The sequence below is a fragment of the Lithobates pipiens genome, unplaced genomic scaffold, assembly GCF_037356315.1.
Source record: "Lithobates pipiens isolate NorthernLeopardFrog02 unplaced genomic scaffold, aLitPip1_a1.2 Scaffold_25, whole genome shotgun sequence".
In the NCBI taxonomy this organism is placed as follows: domain Eukaryota; kingdom Metazoa; phylum Chordata; class Amphibia; order Anura; family Ranidae; genus Lithobates; species Lithobates pipiens.
Genome location: NW_027507787.1, coordinates 180,953,726 through 180,972,353, shown reverse-complemented (window position 1 = coordinate 180,972,353; position 18,628 = coordinate 180,953,726). Strand labels below are relative to the sequence as shown.

General features: G+C 42.2%; 1 protein-coding gene across 1 annotated transcript in view; it reads left to right on the top strand.

Moving 5' to 3' along the window:
- ADGRA1 (adhesion G protein-coupled receptor A1) overlaps window positions 1–18,628 on the top strand; it is a 1,280,537-nt gene that overhangs the window by 436,866 nt on the left and 825,043 nt on the right. Inside the window, exon 12 of the mRNA XM_077455240.1 lies at window positions 14,225–14,434. Coding sequence (XP_077311366.1) covers window positions 14,225–14,434 — 210 coding nt within the window. The remainder of the gene's footprint in view (window positions 1–14,224; window positions 14,435–18,628) is intronic.

The window sequence follows — 18,628 nt, the reverse complement described above, 5'->3', positions numbered from 1 at the left end:
ACAGTGCTTTCCACTCACCGACACCTGCCCTGGGTCCTTCCTGAATGACTTTACTCCGGATGTGCGGACCAACTGTTTCCTCCAGCTCCGAGCTCCCTGCCAGAAAGGGGGTTCCCTCACACACGACAGTCTAACACTCCATCATCCAGTTCACCAAGCTGACAATTCCTCCCCCCAGCAGGCTGACCATGGGCCTGCCCCCTGCCAATCCTCACATGCACCCTATGTCACTCCAGCTCTCTGCCCTGCCCCCTTTCCAGAACATTCTACCTGTAAAAAGAGGAGGCTCCCAAGAAATGAAGTACATGTCAGTCACCTACTGCTTTACTAAACCACTCCCCTGCCCCCAGATCAAAACAAACAGGCCTAGCTCACAGCATAGGCCTGCTTAAATTTACCTGCGCTGGCAGCTTACACAAAAACCTATACTAGCACCTACCTAAGGTAGAGGGTGCTACACTATTAAGAGTTTTCTTTATCTGTGAATAGTTAATTTGGAGTATCCTATGAAGTGCCTTCACCAATCCAAGTACTCCAAATAAAACCCAAAACAGGTCCTCCAGACCGGTCATTGGAGATAACGAGCGGTAGAGTTTGCACCTGGCTGTGTGAAAATGCACCTTGTGACTAGCTGTGGATGAATCTGTGGGAAGCTTGTCCACCACTGTCAGCACTGTATAAGCTGTATTTGCTGTATTTTATGCATCTGTGAATGAATGAACTATGACTAACGTCAGCCTTTGAGGATGTCGGCTTGTAGTTCTCAATGAACTACCACTGCGCTGTTGATCACTGCAGTAGTTCATTGATTCTTGTCAGCTTACACTAACAGTGAGCAGAAGACCTTCATGGCATTAGCAAATCTGCTTTTTAGACATGTAAAATTTCCTTTTACAAAATATATATATATATATATATATATATATATATATATATATAATATATATAGAATATTAATAATAATATATCTATCTCCATTTGTCAGCTTATAGCATAGCAAAGAACTGTACAAAAAAAAAAGTTAAATGTGTCCTTTAACCACTTCAGCCCCGGACCATTTTGCTGGCCAAAGACAAGACCACTTTTTGTGATTCGGCACTGCGTCGCTTTAACTGACAATGGCAGGGTCATGTGACGTGGCTCCCAAACAAAATTGACGTCTTTTTTTTTCCCCACAAATAGAGCTTTCTTTTTGTGGTATTTGATCACCCCTACGTTTTTTATATTTTGCGCTATAAACAAAAATAGAGTGTCAATTTTGAAAAAAAACGCATTATTTTTTACTTTTTGTTATAACAAATATCCCCCAAAAATTTATAAAAAAAACATTTTTTTCCCTCAGTTTAGGCCGATACGTATTCTTCTACATATTTTTGGTAAAAAAATTGCAATAAGCGATTATTGATTGGTTTGCTCAAAAAGTTATAGCGTTTACAAAATAGGGGATAGTTTTATGGCATTTTTATTAATTTTTTTTTTTTTTACTAGTAATGGCGGCGATCAGCGATTTTTATTGTGACTGCGACATTATGGCGGACACATCAGACATTTTTTACACATTTTTGGGACCATTGTCATTTATACAGCAATCACTGCTATATAAATGCAGTGATTCCTGTGTAAATGACACTGGCAGTGAAGGGGTTAACCAGTGGGTGGCAGTGTAGGGGTTAAGTGTTCCTAGGGGTGGGTTACTAACTGTTGGGAGCTGGGCTTTCATTTAGTGAACACTGTGATTGCAGCAGAGATCAGCGTCACTAGTTGCTAGGCAGAACGGGGAGATGCTGTTTACAACGGCATCTCTCCGTTCAGCCCCCCCGTGAGACGATCGCGGGTATGCCCATGGCGATCGAGTCCGCGGGACCCGCGACCAGACTCACGGGGGTCCCGACCAGCACGCGAGCGCGCCGATGGCAGGGCGGCATTAAAGATTGGACGTACCTGTACGCCAATATGCCTACCCGTGCCATTCTGCCGATGTACATCGGTGTGCGCTGGTCGGGAACTGGTTAAAAATATCTAAAAAATTATTTAAGCATACAGTTGTGAATTGGGATGAGCCCACAGTTCGAGTTGAATGTAAGTTTGACTCGAACATCAGGTGTTCATTTGTTCTAAAATGAACCAAGCATATGGGGCATTCGCGGAAAATTTGAGCACCGCAGAATGACCCATAATGCACTGCATTGCTGTATAATGATTAGCCAAAGCATCCACCTGACCCGCATACTGTGGCCAATCGCAGCACGCTCTGCTGAGAGAGTGGTGGTGTTGCAAAACAAAAAATACATGATGTCTGGAAGGCCACCAAGGAGAGGCAGACTCTCACAGGCCACCAAAAGAGGACAATCAGCCTCTGTGTCTACAGTCAACAGTGGTGATCATGGACATGGTGTATCCTCTGCAGGTGGCTGTGGGCCACGCTTGTCTTTTTTTGCTGCTGCTGGCTGTGTTATTGAGCCACAACATGCAGAAGCTGTCCTCATTCTCCTCATCCTCTGTCACCCAGGCTCAGAGTAGCTTGACTTCCAACACAGCTGCCAAAACGGCCTATTCAACAGTCTCCATGTCCACAGTCAATCCTTCCATAACCCCACCATTATGCACGGAGGAGTCCCCAGAATTATTCGACCACAGTGTCGGTTATATGCTGCTGGTGGATGCGCGTGGATTTGAAGGCTCTGATGTTTGTTCTCAGGTTGAGGTAGGGAGTAATGTGAGCCTAGAGAGAGAGGGTGCCACAGAAGGACAAGAAACTGGCAGTCATGTTTCACAGCAGGGCCCATTCCTGCGCCCAACAAGAGTAACTGTGAGGGCTTAGTGTTCTGGTACCACCAACACCTAAGGCCCAATTTTCTGCAGAGTATATAGGGCATGCCATATAGTATATATAATGCTGTTCAGACTACATAGTGCTTGGAGGACCCCCATGCCATTTAAAAAAAAAATTGGGTGTGGGGGTCCACTCAAGATTTTGAGGGGGGCATCCACACCATTTTTTGGGGTATTTTTGGTATTTGTATCTATATTTTGCCGGGATTCAACAATACATTACAGCTGCGAGCAGTTTTAAATGACGTTTTTTTTCCTTTATAAATATAATTTTTCTGTGGCACTGTTATAAACATGGGGAAGATGTGCTACTTTACAGACATACGAAGGACACCCCCAGTCACAATATTTAAAATAATAATTACTTTTTATTGTTTCACTTTAAGCATAATTAAAATCTCTGCTCCCGAAAAAAATTCTGTTTAGTTTTTTTGCATTGATATATGTCCCCCGGGTCCCCAAACACTTTTTTATGACAATAACTTGCATATAACCCTTTAAAATTAGCACTTTTGATTTTTCATGTTCATGTCCCTTAAACTTTAACGATGTTCAAACTAATTTTTTGTCTGTTCGTATGTTCTGCTGCGAGATAATTTATACATACTGATGTTATGAAACTTGATCTGGGCATAAAATCTTATGTAAAGTTAATGATGAACAAAAACAGTCAGTAGCACTTTGGGATAAATTCTAAAATCGAATTTATTGAAAATGTCATGCAGTTGATTTAAGGTACAGTATGTATACACCTATACAGTACATACACATTGGGGGTTATTTACTAAAGGCAAATCCACTTTGCACTACAAGTACACTTGAAAGTACACGGAAAGTGCACATGGAAGTGCAGTTGCTGTAGATCCGAGGAGGACATGCTTGGATGATTGGATGATAAAATCAGCAGAGCTTCCCCTCATTTCAGATCTACCCTTCAGATTTAAAGACACTGCACTTCCAAGTGCACTTTCAAGTGCAAAGTGGATTTACCTTTCATAAATAACCCCCATTGTCTGCAGAGGCAGCTTGAATCAGAGCTTCTATTGGCCCCCACTGGGTTTCCACCAAATACTTGTGCAATTAGATATCATTCAGACAATATTTAGGATACAGTTGTTCAAGAGTGCATGGGTACAGGTACACATCTCTTGAACAATTTCTGTTATTGCCCCAAATTTAAAGTGGGTGGCCAGCACCAGCTCTTAGTGCCATAAATAATGTGCAAATTGGGGTGTAATGGATTGCCTACCAAACCAACAAATCACTTAAGGACTCTTCTTTTTTTTTTTTTTGCCTTTGTGTCTTCAATTTTGTTCTTTCCCTTCTGTGCCCCTATCTCTCCTTATTTCTGCTCTCAGGTTGTAACACTATTCATCCTTCCTTGTCATTCTTCTGTTAGATGCTTCGTCTGAGCACTGTTGTGATCTTTAGAGCAGACACATTTTTAGTCTCTTGTTCTTGGTGTCCATTCATCTTTATAAACCCCCCTGCCTATGATTTTTATCTTTTTATTTTATATTGCAGCCTCCTTTCTTCTACCTGTAAGATAAGTGGCAGGCCACAGTTTTAAAGAGTTTTGCTCTAGCGTTTCACACAATCCAAGACTTTACATGGTGGTCTGAAGTACGGATGGTCCAACAATTCTTAGGGCAGTAAATCTTGTCAGCACACCAGTATATTTGCAATGCTGGCTCTCAGGACTTAGCAAGTTTATGTCAATGCAGAGGGAATGGAGGAAGACGTGAGCATTGCAGGGAGATGCTGCCAGCACCACTTATTTCCAGGGAGAACAATATCAACTTGGAAAGGTTTTCTAGCCAAGCCAATCAATGTTCCTCTTGAGAATCATTGGCTGGCGGGCCTCTACCTGCCACTACCGATTTGGGATTGTTGCCTGATCCTGCCAAAAAAGCAGGATCAGAAAACTCTCATCTAATATTCATGTGCTGATTAAAAGTATTCATGGTTCTTGTCCCAATCAATACGTTTTCTCCTCTTAATGTAGGTTCTGGTGACCCTTTGTTCCTCGCTTACCCCACGTAAGTGTTTCTCCCTTCATGTAATACAATTATATAGTATGTTTCACCGATCTCTGAAGATTGTTTGCATTAATAGTGGTCAGGTCAGGTGTGCATACCCAACCACCCTGTAAACTCTGTGGGAAGGTCAAGCTGTCATCATAATGTATAGTACATCCATTGAGGACCCTTTGGCATTGTCAGAATGCATGTGACAGTGATAGATCTCCCTCTCTGGCTTCACATTGTAATTACACCTTAGACCAGGGTTTCTCAGCTAAGGTTCCTGAAGTGGTTGCTGGGGATTCTTTGAGTAATAAAAGATTTTTGCTTCTCAGATGAACTGAGACCAATAATTTTTTTTAGCTATCTTCCCAATGACCATCACACGAATATACTGTGAGCTGTAAATATAATAATTATTAGCAGGGGTTCCCTGAAGACAAAACATTATTTCAAGTGTTCCTCCATGTTAAAAAAAAAAAAAAAAGGTTGAGAAAGGCTGCCTTAGACTGTCTCTGAATATACAAATCCATTCTCTGCAACACTGACAATTGCCACTCATCCTCACTGGCAAGCAGGTTGGATGATGATCTGTTGTTTACTAATGCAAGTTACATTTATATGTGGCTGTGCCCCTCTAAAATTTCCACAAAATATCTTATGTGGAGCAAGATATTGGCTGGAGAGTGGACAATAATCTGGCAAACAAAACGTGCAAAAGCATGACTTAAATAGGAAGTTCATAGGGGGAGCAAATAGTTGACGTTTCACCAGAAACAAGGTTCAAGGCAAAATTGTCCAAGAAAAGTTCCAGGGATGTTTAGCCTCACAGGTGGTTAAGCAAGAAGAGATACTGCCAGACACATAAGAGGTTGAAAGTTCTGATCTAGGTCCAGACAGTACCTGCCTAAAAAAAATCATGTTTCTTCATAAAGTTTTCCCAAAATGTATGTTCTTTGGTTAAAAAAAAAATCCAATAAATGTATATTGATTGATTTTCATGAAAGTTAGTGTCTATAAACTATGTTATATATACTTGAATTATTATTATTATTTTTTATACTAGTAAGGACTAGTAGGACTGTGATAGTGCGGCGAGCAATCTGACACTAACTGACAATGAGTGGGAACTGACTAACTGACGCGGACATCACCAGTGACACTAGTACAATGATGAGTGATACTATACACTGTCACTGTACTAATGACACTGGTTGAGAAGGGGTTAACATCTTGGGGCAATCAAGGGGTTAAGTGTGTGCCTAATAAAGTAATGTGTGTATTATGTGCTTCTTTTTAGTAAAAATCTTTGTTCCTTCTCCCTGCTTTGCAGGGAGAAGAAACAAAGAGATTGTTCCATCTGTACAGAGCTCTGTGTTTATTATTAATCCAATATTCTGGGCTGCGATTGGACACAGCCGATTAGTCCATGGGTACCTTGTACTTGGAAGAGGCCAACGACGTACAGGTACATTGCTGTGCCTGTAGGAACTGCCCATTCACAGTACAATGCGGGTGGGTGGTCCTGAAGAGGTTAACTCCAAACATTGATGTCAGTGGACACAATAATCCGCAACATTGGTGGCAGTGAGTGCAATAATAACCCACAATATTGCTGGCAGTGGATGCAATAATAACCCCCATCATTGGTGTCATTGAGCACAATATTAACCGCATTGGTGTCAGTGAATGCAATAACAATCCCCAATATTGGTGTCCGTAGACACAATAAAAACATCACTTTCTCTCTCTCCCCAGGGGGGGGGCTTTACCTGTACATGGAAAGAGATAGCTCTACCTCAGTATAGTCTCTCTTTCAGCAACCCGCTGCCGCTCTGCCTTCTATATGGTGCCCGATAGCCCATCAACCACATGCAGAAGGCTGGTGTGCCATATGTTGGGCAATAGGGCTATAAATATTCAAATATTTCCATATTCTTGACAAACAAAAAATGAGCTTTAAAACAAGTAGCAACTCCACCCTAAATTTACAGCAGAATCAACAAAGGCTTTCAGGTAATTCTTTGAGCACTGCTGGCGGGACAGGACAGGATGAGCTAAGCTGCTGAGAGAACAGCTTTGATGAAATCAGTGCTGCTGCTGTGAACTTTAAAGATGAACTGCTCCAGAGTGCCAGTGACTACAGAGGTCAACAAGGGCTTGTTTTATTACTCAATAACTAGTTGTTAAAAATATGTAAATACATGAATGTCCATATTCTGGCCACACCTTCAATGTAAAGATGCTCAGTTAAAAAAATATACATTTTGCAATACCTAATCCTAATTAAAGATTAAAAAACAATATTTTTTGGTATTCTCGAAAATATTTAGGATGTATAACTTTATTTTAGCTTTGTCTTCACTTGCTGATTTTGGTGCAGTACTTGTCATTTTGGTATGTACATCAGTATTCTGTATTGTCAGCATTGCTTTTATTACCAGTATATTGAACTGCTTGTTTATCCGCACCCTGGTGCTACTGTATGTGCATTATGAGAGCTGCATCCATTTATTTATTCTAGTAAAACAAGTAGCTTTCTTTCATGATGGTGTATTCATTTATTATTTCTGAAACATTCTGATGTTTCTTTCGTTGGAATCCTAAGGGCCATATGAAAAGGAAAATGGAAATGTATGTACAATGTTTTTTTTTCAGCAGCACAGATCTTTCCTTACTACTTCAACAATATCTTGGCTGACCTCCGCTTTCAGCAAAGTCATTTAACTATTGCTTGCTATCAATTAACCTGGTAATTGGGCTATAATGATATGTAAGTTCCCTCTAAAGTGTTTTCACATCATAATGCAACAGAGAGCCATTTGCGAGTCTAGTTTTGATTATGATAAAAAAGGGCAAATGTAGCTAAGCAGAGGATATCTTTTGAAAGAATTTCAGCCATATCTATAGTGCAGTATTATGAGTCTGAATATATAAACTGCTTCTATTGATTACTCCTTCGAAACTGTCCAGCACAGTGTGAGAGCTGAAGGCTCACTCCCAAATCTGAGTCTATTTTTTTAATGGTTTGCATTGATATAAGACAATTCAGGAAAACTCAGATCCTACCTGAATAGAGTTCTAGATTTATAAGGTGGTAGGGCAGCCAGAACTGCACTGGGTTTGAGTGACATGGTTATTGTTGGCAGGGACGGACTGACCATTTGGCGACTCGGGCACTGCCTGAGGGTCCCGGGCCACTAGGGGGCCCCATCAGGGTTGCCAGTCTCAGTAAAACCAGGGACAGTATGTAAAAATCTGTGTTTTTTTTCTTTTTTTACATCTATCTCTGAAATGTCCCTTACCGACATCCTTTTGGTCTAAAAATCCTGAGATTATAGCTGCCCCACCTCTCCAGTACCTTCTCAGCCAATAGAAACATGTCTGTGTATACTGTGTGATTGTATACTGTGTGGCCCAATAATCTCTGATTGCCTGGGGGCCCAATAATCTCCTATTGCCCGGGGTACTCATGAGTTGTCAGTTCGCCCCTGATTGTTGGTGATAGATTGTGATAGCGTTACTGCTTACCATTGGTTTCAGCAGGAGAAAACTGCTTCTTGCAACTGAAAACAGCAGGAGATTCCGATAGACTGGCAAATGCCAATTGAAAAACATGAGGGAGTGCAAAAATTGTGCCTTTAGTTGGCAACTCAAATTCTTATTTAGTTCTTAAACCTGGACTACAGAAATGTCAGGTGGGAGCTGATTGGTGTTATAGTAAACAAGGAACTTTTTATACATCACCCTCATTGTTTCCCCATTTTTTTTGCCAACAGTCAGCAAATACACAGAATACAGCATGATTTCTGCTACCATTCCCAGAATCCTTCAAAGTATGCTCAACCAATGGGAAGCCTTCCAATCACATCAAAGTCTTTGTGTCAACACTGGGGGTGCTGAATGAAGTTCTGGATCTGCTTGGGTGGCCTAGTTTAGTGGTGATTGCCCACCTTGAGTTCAGGGAGTTAAAGTGGAACTTTAGTCAGAAACTCCTGCAAGATCATATCAGGCTGGCCCCTATACCCTGCAGGTATAGCTATGTAAAAAATTAAACATAAGTGGGTTATTTAGGAAAGGCAAATCCACTTTCCACTGCAAGTGCACTTGGACGTGCAGTCGCTCTAAATCTAAGGGGTAGATCTGAAATGAGTGGAAGCTCTGCTGATTTTATCATCCTATCATGTGAAAGCTAAAATGCTGTTTTTTATTTTCCTTGCATGTCCCCCTTGGATCTACAGCAACTTTACTTTCAGTTGCACTTGCAGTGCAAAGTGGATTTTCCTTTAGTAAATAACCCCCTCTGTCTCACCCTGCTCTGCTCATGCTTAGTTGCTCTCTATTTTTAGGCAGTGATAATTTGGTTAACCCCTCCTCACACCCGCTATAGTCGAAAGACAGCTACAGAGCAGGCTTACTTTGCTAGGAGGGCATCCATGGACATCCTTTCGTGAGTGCTTTGTGGCACGCAGGTGGCACACTCTGTGGTTGCTAAGTCCTTTGGACTCAGCTGATGACAGATCGGGGTAAAGGGCCAATCACAGCAGCCTTTTACTATGTGATCAGCTGTGTCTAATGACAGCTGATCACGGATTTAAACACAAGCTGATTATTGGCTTTCTTTTCCTCACACAGATAGGATGAGGAAGGGAGAAGAGAGCCGATAACCAGCTTGTATTAAAGGGACATCTACACTGATAATCAGGGCACTGATTATCAGTGCTGCCAATCATTGCCCAACAGTGCTGCCAATTGGTGCTCATCAGTGTCGCCAATCAGTACCCTATCAGTGTCGTCTATCAGTGCAGCCTCATTAGTGCACACCAGTGCCGTATCATCAGTGCCCATCACTGCCACCTATCGGTGCTCGTCAGTGCAGCCTCATTTGTGCACATCAGTAAAGGAAAAAAATTACCTGTTTACAAAATTTTAGAACTATGAAAAAAAAAATTCAATTATTTTTTTGTTTACTAGAAAATAAAAACATAAGTGGTGATTAAATACCACCAGCAGAAAGCTCTATTGGTGTGAAAAAAAATGATAAAAATGTTATATGGGCACAGTGCTGCATGACCACGCGATTGTCATTCAAAGTGTGACAGTGCTGAAAGCTGAAAATTGACCTGGGCAAGAAGGGGGTAAAAGTGCCCATTAAACATGTGGTTAAGGACACAAGCAAATGTGACAGTTGGCAATCATGGCATCCCAGGAATATAACAGTTTTTTGAAACCATTAAATCGCTGGGTTTAGTTCCACTTAATGACTTACTGCTGGGACTCTGGGCTTCAGCAAAATGACAGCTTCCAGCAAGAAGAAACCAGAGCAATGCTGGAGTTGGTAGTATAATTATTAATTTGGAATGTATGTTCCTTGCTAAAGAAAATAATTTTTTATCAAGTCGTTATGAGTAAAGTTCCGCTTTAAAAGCAGCAACTAGAAATAAAAACAAATCCCTTTCAATCATTTTTTGGGAAGATACTAATCTAAGGAGGTCTGTGTGGTTTAGTTACCCTGATAATATTTCTGGACTCATCCTTGCATATTCCTTATCTCCATCTATCTCCTTTACTAGACAGAAGCAAGAGAGATGGAAAGCGGGAAGGAGTAAATGATGTAATAAATATATAATTGATAGGCTTTTCCTAGTGATCCTTTACTGTGATGGGGGATTTTTTGTGTGTGTGCGTGTGTTCTGTATTAATGAGGAAAGAACATTAAAAAAAAAATCGAAATCCTAAAACCAAATTTTAGCAATCATCGATAAATACGCTTCAAAAATGTAGATATACAGACCCAAGGTGGTGCTGCACAAAAAAAAATGGCAATATCTCATAAATGTACTCAATCTATACAAATGATAGTTGCCAAAATTGAAAAAAGCAAATGACTTTTTAGATTAGTCCAAAATAATGAAAGTCCATCACATAATTGTGTATTAAAAGTTCCACCATTAGTGTAGCAAAGGAAAGATACGTATATAGAGAGATATAGTGGCTGCTCGCCCTGAATAATATGATATAGGAAGGTTCCTCCGAAGGGTGGGGTTTTCAGGCAGAAAAATAATATAAACACAAATGCAAAGGGAAATGTTGTATTGTATTAATAACATTTATGAAAGTACAAAAATTGATCATTAGAGTTAAATATGAGTTCATGTTTGCCATGTAATGTCATGTATATATTTTCATATTGTATAATTTGCACTTGGGGTATACATCCCCTTTGCTAAACCCATATTTTAACTCTAATGATCAATTTTTGTACGCTAATACATTTTATTAATACAACATTTTCCTTTGTATTTGTGTTTATATTATTTTGCTGCCTGAAAACCCCACCCTTCAGGGGAACCTTCCTATATCGTTACACCATTAGTGTCCACCGATCATCCACAAGATGTCTGAGCACAGTGTGCAGTGCTTGTGATTGCCACTTTCAAAGTGCAATTTATCTCACTCACCAGAAATCAATGCCTCACTTTAAAGATAATTGGCACAAAGCACTTTAGTAATATGGTTTGCTCCCAACATTCCATTGATCTTCCTGCTCAGAGTAGTAATACCTCTTTAAACTATCCTCCTGACAACCGTCCATAAGAAAATCAAGCAGGAAAGAGTTGCAGATACCGATCATAAAAAAGCACACTCAGTGCTATGATGCAGGCATAGATGCATCAAATGGAACCATCTTCTCCTCACCACTCAGACTCCACTGACACACAGAGGGCTCAGTTCCCTATATGTTCTGGGCCTCCTCAGTAGCATTCTAATGGTGGAACTTTTAATACACATTTATGTGATGTACTTCCTTTATTTGGGACTAATAAAACTTAAATAACTAAAGTTATTTGCTTTATTTCACTTTTGGCAACTGTCATTTGTATAGATTGAGCACATTTATTAGACATTGCAATTTTTGAGTGTAGCGCCACATTGGGTCTGTATATCTAAGTTTTTCAGACACTGTTTAACGTTTATTTTTAAAGGGGCAGCAACACTATTATTGGGGTTTATATTTAAACTTTTTATTTTTAGAATAGTTTGAGGAGTTTTTTTATACGTCGATAATTTATTTTTTGGCTTCTTGGGCATGGGTATTATAATCACGGATAAATATGTCCACATTTCACAAGCTTATTTAAAATGTGTTAACAGCTCTTTTATACAAGCCAAACCTAATTTTTCCTCCAGAGGCCTTGATATATTTGATATTATGAGCAGAAATGGTTTTCCATTAATTGTCCTTAAAAAAATACTGGCAATTGGTACTATTTAGCCTCCTTTGGCCGTATACAGCAGCTAATCCAAAAAATTGGGCTCCAACCCAAACCTATTCACAATGTGAATTATTGAAGTTTCTATGAAGTTATGGGAATTCTAAAATTATATTTACAGATCTAATTGGTATCTTTTTCTTAAACTCGTTCTTCAAGTGTAGATCTATTCTTTGATATGTTTAGCATCATGTCTCATTGTATGCATTTTTCTTTATACAATCATTTTTTGTGAATGCGTTGCAAAGTTTCATACCTGGAGATCCAGACAACAATCTCTGTTGCAGTCTGATAACAAAAAGCCATTGCCTTGCAATATGCAAGAGTGTTGCCAGCCTGTCATGTGCTCTTTGAATAGGCCACCGGGCTGACTATCAGGTCTATTAGATAGACAGCCCAATGGCCAACTAAAAGTGCTTGTACAACAAACTGACAATGCTGCTGCTAATTGCAAGGTTATGACTTTATTTAGTGCTGTTAGACTGCAACTGAAAGTACCGTCTGGATCCTCAGGTATGAAATTTTGCAACAAATTCACAAAACAATTATTCTATTAAGAAAGGTGTAAACAATGAAACATGATGCTAAACATACTGAAGAATTGATTTACACTTAAAGAACAATTTTAAGAAAAAGAATCATTGTGGGGAAGTGGCTTAGCATTGTCATAAAAGGCATAAAAACCTGGCACACAACAGGAGGGTAAATATGCCTCAATAGCAAGGAAATATAGTCCTTAGTGTTGACATACAATATCCATAGTGAAATAGTGGTAAAATGATTATTTAGGTGGCGGCCATCCCCAGAGTGTGTCCAAAGACTCTGTAATAAACAACAGAAAGGAAGGGAAAGGGAGGTGCACCTAAATGTATTATTAGAGGTAGAGGGCAGTAGAAGGAGCTGCGTGCTCTGAGCTCATAGCCAGCAAGTCTTCTCATCCTTTCCACAAGCCGGGTCTCACCCTTCTGGAGGCGTCACTTCCTCCCGTGCGGTCCACGCCAGGTAGCCTGGACTTACTGGATGCTTCTGGCGTCCCAGCTCTCCTCTCCACAGCCATCTGGACCCCGGACGGATTACTGTATAGCAGCAGCCCTGAGGACGATGATCCTTATTAAAGATCCTTATTAAAGAAAGAGTGTCTTTCCTTACATCTTATACGTTTTCTTTATCCTGCACAATAAATCTAGTAATTTAATACTACATTTAGGTGTGCCTCCCTTTCCCTTCCTTTCTCTTGCTTAGCATTTTCAGCCTGAAATCGAATCAGCATTTGCTGTATATACACATCTGCGGATACTTTAAAGTGATTGTAAAGTCACTGTGCCTAATTACTAGTATCCCCTCTGTTATAGAAAGGTAGTTGCACTAGTTGTCTTTGTTTTTCTTTTTTAATTATGCAGCTCAATACCTTATTTCAGAGTGTCGCTGTGCGGTCACGTGACCACCCAACACTCTCCTTCCTTGATCAGAGGATTACAGGGGGAGGTGCTGAGATTCCCCTCAGACGTCAGCTGGGAAATAAGGTATTGAGCGTGAGGTGGAGATCGGCTCTCGCATCAATTTTTTTTTTTTAGGGTTACAACCGTTTGAAGACTAAATATGAGTAACACATATTATACAAGCCAAAGTATATTTTGCCTCCATAGGCCTTTGTTATTCTGCAGCTCATACATAGCAGAGGTTTTTTTTTTGTTTTGTTTTTACTACATAACTTATACACCTTATCTTCAGTTTTTCAAACTGTTTGAGTTCTGACCCATAGCAGGGTAAGCCATACTAATAAAAGAGAAGGGATCACTGGGATATCTGTGAGTGAATTTGGAAAATGTTCGGGAAGATCAAGCTTACTAAAGATGTTAAAAAAAAATGGGAAGTATAAATAGTGTGAAAATAGGGATCATTTGATTTCAAAAGCTGAACTATAATGCTGTGTTGTTCATTTGTTTGAAAGAATTACATTTTGTTTTTCTTGCAGCCCTGAAATAAGTGGTTTGCAGTAACAGATGTCCATGTAGCTTCCCTAAATAAAGTAATTTTAGAGTGTTGATTTCTTAAACACTTTGGCAATTGACCAGCTCCTCAATGTGTTTTTGACAGGTTTCCCTTAATATCGCACTGGAGGCTGTCCTAATCAAGCCGGCAACCTTTATTGGCATGACTTGCGTTGCCTACCAGCGAACATCTGCACATTCGGAGAGATCATTGATCCGCAGTAATAAGGATGAAGATACGGAAAATATTCACAATTTAATTTTAAAGTGCACCTCTGGCAGTCTGACCGGCTCGCTGCTGAACTTCTCCACAAAAGTAAGTGTGCATCAAATGCCAATTATGCTAAAGCTCTTTGTTGTGTAAATAGCATTAGATCTTTTTAAAGCCTGTTTTCTCAACCTGATATTTCAGTTTAGCAAAGATGCCAGCCGTTTAAGCTACGCATTGTTTTGTGGACTCAGGTTGGAAACTTTCTACTCTACACTTCATTTTTTTTTTCATGTATTTTTACTACAAAGAATGTGTCACCTTCTATTGAGGTGATGAGGTGCGGCAAATCTGTGAGCTCCCAACACAGAAAAATTGCTGCTGGAGACCCATAAGAAAGTCTGTGGGTTATTTAGTTCATCAGCCCCCAACTGTAACTGAAATATCGTCTGTGGATGTACTGGCCCTAGCTCCACATTTTTATACCTTTTGAGACGCATTTGACACACTAATGGAGGACAGTGAAATTACTCTGTTTTGTAACTAGTATTTATAACCTATGTTTCTCGATTATGCTGGCAAAGTATGCAAACAGCGGGCATATGAGTTATAGTGCTGATGAAGAATCACTCTGTGGCTTTGTTGCTAATATAAAGTATTTGTGAGGATATAACAATTGATATTTTTACAAGAAATTACTATTTTAGAATTATAGAATTTATCAATTAGATGCACAGTAACCTTTTTGATTGGCAATTTGCATTATGATAATCAGGATAATCAAGGTAGGATACCCCACTGTGGCCTAAAATATAACTTTTAAGTATCTAGATGTAGCGCTGGCTCCTGACGAGCAGGCGCTATGGTTTTTTCTAAAGTTAATTTGCCTGAAACCACAGTTGGATTTTGGGGCTATTTCACTAAATTTCTGGTTTCAGTACTAGTCCAGCTGGGTTTCACTGGGTTCTCCTTGACCGCAGGTGTTGCTGGCAACCCTGGCAAGAGTAGAAACGCAGTCTAGCTGGGTGTATTGAATGCCACTGTTCTCTCGGAACCAGACCAGTGGTAGTGTTACGCTACGTGCTTCGGTGTTCCATCTTTTATTTTCTGTCTGTTCGGTTCTGATGGTCCTTCTGACCCAGCCCCATGGCCCTCCTGGCCTGGGGCACGGAAACCATGTATTCCGAGTCTCGGGGGCCGGCTGGCCTGGGGCAACGCAACTGCAGGGACAGGCCCGAGTGAATTTTGGGGCCTATTGATCCAAGGGTGGTCTTTAGGAGAAGACCGTGCGCAAGGCTGGCTTCTCTGAAGGAGCCCGGAAGCTTAGTTGAAGAATGCAACCTGGATCCACACTCACAAGGTATCGCCGTATCGGCTGAGAGAACCTGGTACCGTATAATAGCTCTTTAAATTTATCTACGTTGCTCAGTAATGCTCTAGTGTACATCACAAGTCTGTGGCAGAGACTTTGTCGAGCACCCTACCAGCTGCTAGGCCTTATTGAGAGGAGGTCTATTGGGAGGAGCTGTTAAATCCAATTGTGAAACGGTTGCTATTCTCTGGATTTTCCTATAAGAGACTTCCATTTTTGCAATACAAGTACCTGAACTCACTCCTAACCCTCTACACTTTATTGAAAGGCTCTGTTTCTGTTCTAAATAAATAACCCAAAAGAAGATTCCGTTTCAGTTTCCACATTCTTTGGGCCATCCACCATGGGAATCCCTAGACGGAGAAGCAGACAAGGAGGTATCGGTAAGCCCAAACAAAACCAGCAGCTCGGGGGTTAGTGCTACCTATATATAAAATACTTACAATGAAGGCACCTGGCAATTCTTTTTGGCTTCTCTTTATCCTTTATATTATGTGTTTTATATACAGTGCCTTGAATATGTAATTACACCCCTTTAAATTTTCCCCATTTTGTTGTGTTGCAACCAAAAACATAAAGGACTTTTATTGGGATTTTATGTGATATACCAACACAAAGTGGCACATAAATGTGGAGTGGAAGAAAATTGATAAATGGTTTGAAATTTAGTTTTTTTTTACAAATATGTGAAAAGTGTGGCATGCATTTGTATTCAGCCCCACTGAGTCAATACTTTGTAGAACCAATTTGCTCTGCAATTATAGCAGCAATTCTTCTTGGGTATGTCTCTACCAGCTTTGCACATCTAGAGCGTGACATTTTTGCCCATTCTTCTTTGCAAAATAGCTCAAACTCTGTCAGATTGGATGGAGAGTGTCTGTGAACAGCAATATTTAAGTCTTGCCAAAGATGTTCAATTGGACTTGGGTCTGGACTTTGACTGGGCCATTCTAACACATGAATATGCTTTAGCTAAAACATTCCATTGTACCTCTGGCTGTATGTTTAGGATCATTGTCCTGCTGGAAGGTGAAACACCGCCCCAGTCTCAAGTCTTTTGCAGGCTCTAAGGCCGCGTACACACGGGCGGACTGTTCGCCCAACCTTGTCCGCTGAACAGTGTTTGGGCGGACAGTCCGCTCGTGTGTGGGCTTTCAGCGGACAGTTTCAGCGGACAGTTGGACGGACAAAGTCTTTCGGAAATTCCGAAAAACTGTCCGCTGAAACTGTGTTTGAGCGAACAGTCCGCCCGTGTGTGGGCTTGTCCGCTGTACTTTCGAAATGAGCGGACTGTTCCCGCTCGGAAAGTCCGCCCATTTCGAGCGCGTGTACAGGTAGGCGGGGCCCGCGAAGGAGACGTCGCGGGCTCCGCCGCCTGGAATGGGCTTAAAGGGGAACCCCAACGCCGAAAAAAATCGGCGTGGGGGTTCCCCCAAAGTCCACACCAGACCCTTGTCCGAGCACGCTACCCGGCCGGCCAGGAAAGGGGGGCGAGCGAGCGCGCCCCCCCTCCTGAGCCGTACCAGGCCGCGTGCCCTCAACATGGGGGGTGCCTTGGGGAAGGGGGGGCCGCGCGGCCCCCCCACCCCAAAGCACCTTGTCCCCATGTTGATGAGGACAAGGGCCTCTTCCCGACAACCCTGGCCGTTGGTTGTCGGGGTCTGCGGGCGGGGGGCTTATCGGAATCCGGGAGCCCCCTTTAAGAAGGGGGCCCCCGGATACCGGCCCCCCACCCTATGTGAATGAGTATGGGGTACAATGTACCCCTACCCATTCACCTGTGAAATAAAGTACAAAAAAAAACACAACACAGGGAAAAAATATTTTATTGCACAGCTCCGGGGGTCTTCCGTCTTCGGGGGTCTTCTCGCCGGACTCCTCCGCTATCTGTGTGTAGCTCTTTTACTAGTGGAGGAGTCCGGCTTTCTTCCTCCCCGCCGCCGGCCTCTTCTCCCGACTTCGGGGGTCTTGTCCCCCTCTTCGGTTCTTCTGCCGGGCCACCGCGCCTTCTTGTAGCTCTTTTACAGGCGGTGGCCCGGTCTTCTGTCGCCGCTGTCGTCGCCGCCGCCGCCGCCGCCGCCGCCGCCGCCGCCTTCCGTTCTTGTTCTTCTTCTTGTTCTTCTTCTTCTTCTCCTGGAGATGTTGACTCGACGATCTCTCCGGCCGGAATGCCAGAGCCGCGCTGTGCGGTCACTTATATAGTGACAATGGGGCGGTGTCACATGGTATATGTCACATGGGTTGGTCACATGGGTTGATGTCACATGGGGACTATGACATCGTAAGGGGGCGGGGTCACCATGTGACCAACCCATGTGACATATACCATGTGACACCGCCCCATTGTCACTATATAAGTGACCGCACAGCGCGGCTCTGGCATTCCGGCCGGAGAGCTCGTCGAGTCAACATCTCCAGGAGAAGAAGAAGAAGAACAAGAAGAAGAACAAGAACGGAAGGCGGCGGCGGCGGCGGCGACGACGACGACAGCGGCGACAGAAGACCGGGCCACCGCCTGTAAAAGAGCTACAAGAAGGCGCGGTGGCCCGGCAGAAGAACCGAAGAGGGGGACAAGACCCCCGAAGTCGGGAGAAGAGGCCGGCGGCGGGGAGGAAGAAAGCCGGACTCCTCCGCTAGTAAAAGAGCTACACACACATAGTGGAGGAGTCCGGCGAGAAGACCCCCGAAGACGGAAGACCCCCGGAGCTGTGCAATAAAATATTTTTTCCCTGTGTTGTGTTTTTTTTTGTACTTTATTTCACAGGTGAATGGGTAGGGGTACATTGTACCCCATACTCATTCACATAGGGTGGGGGGCCGGTATCCGGGGGCCCCCTTCTTAAAGGGGGCTCCCAGATTCCGATAAGCCCCCCGCCCGCAGACCCCGACAACCAACGGCCAGGGTTGTCGGGAAGAGGCCCTTGTCCTCA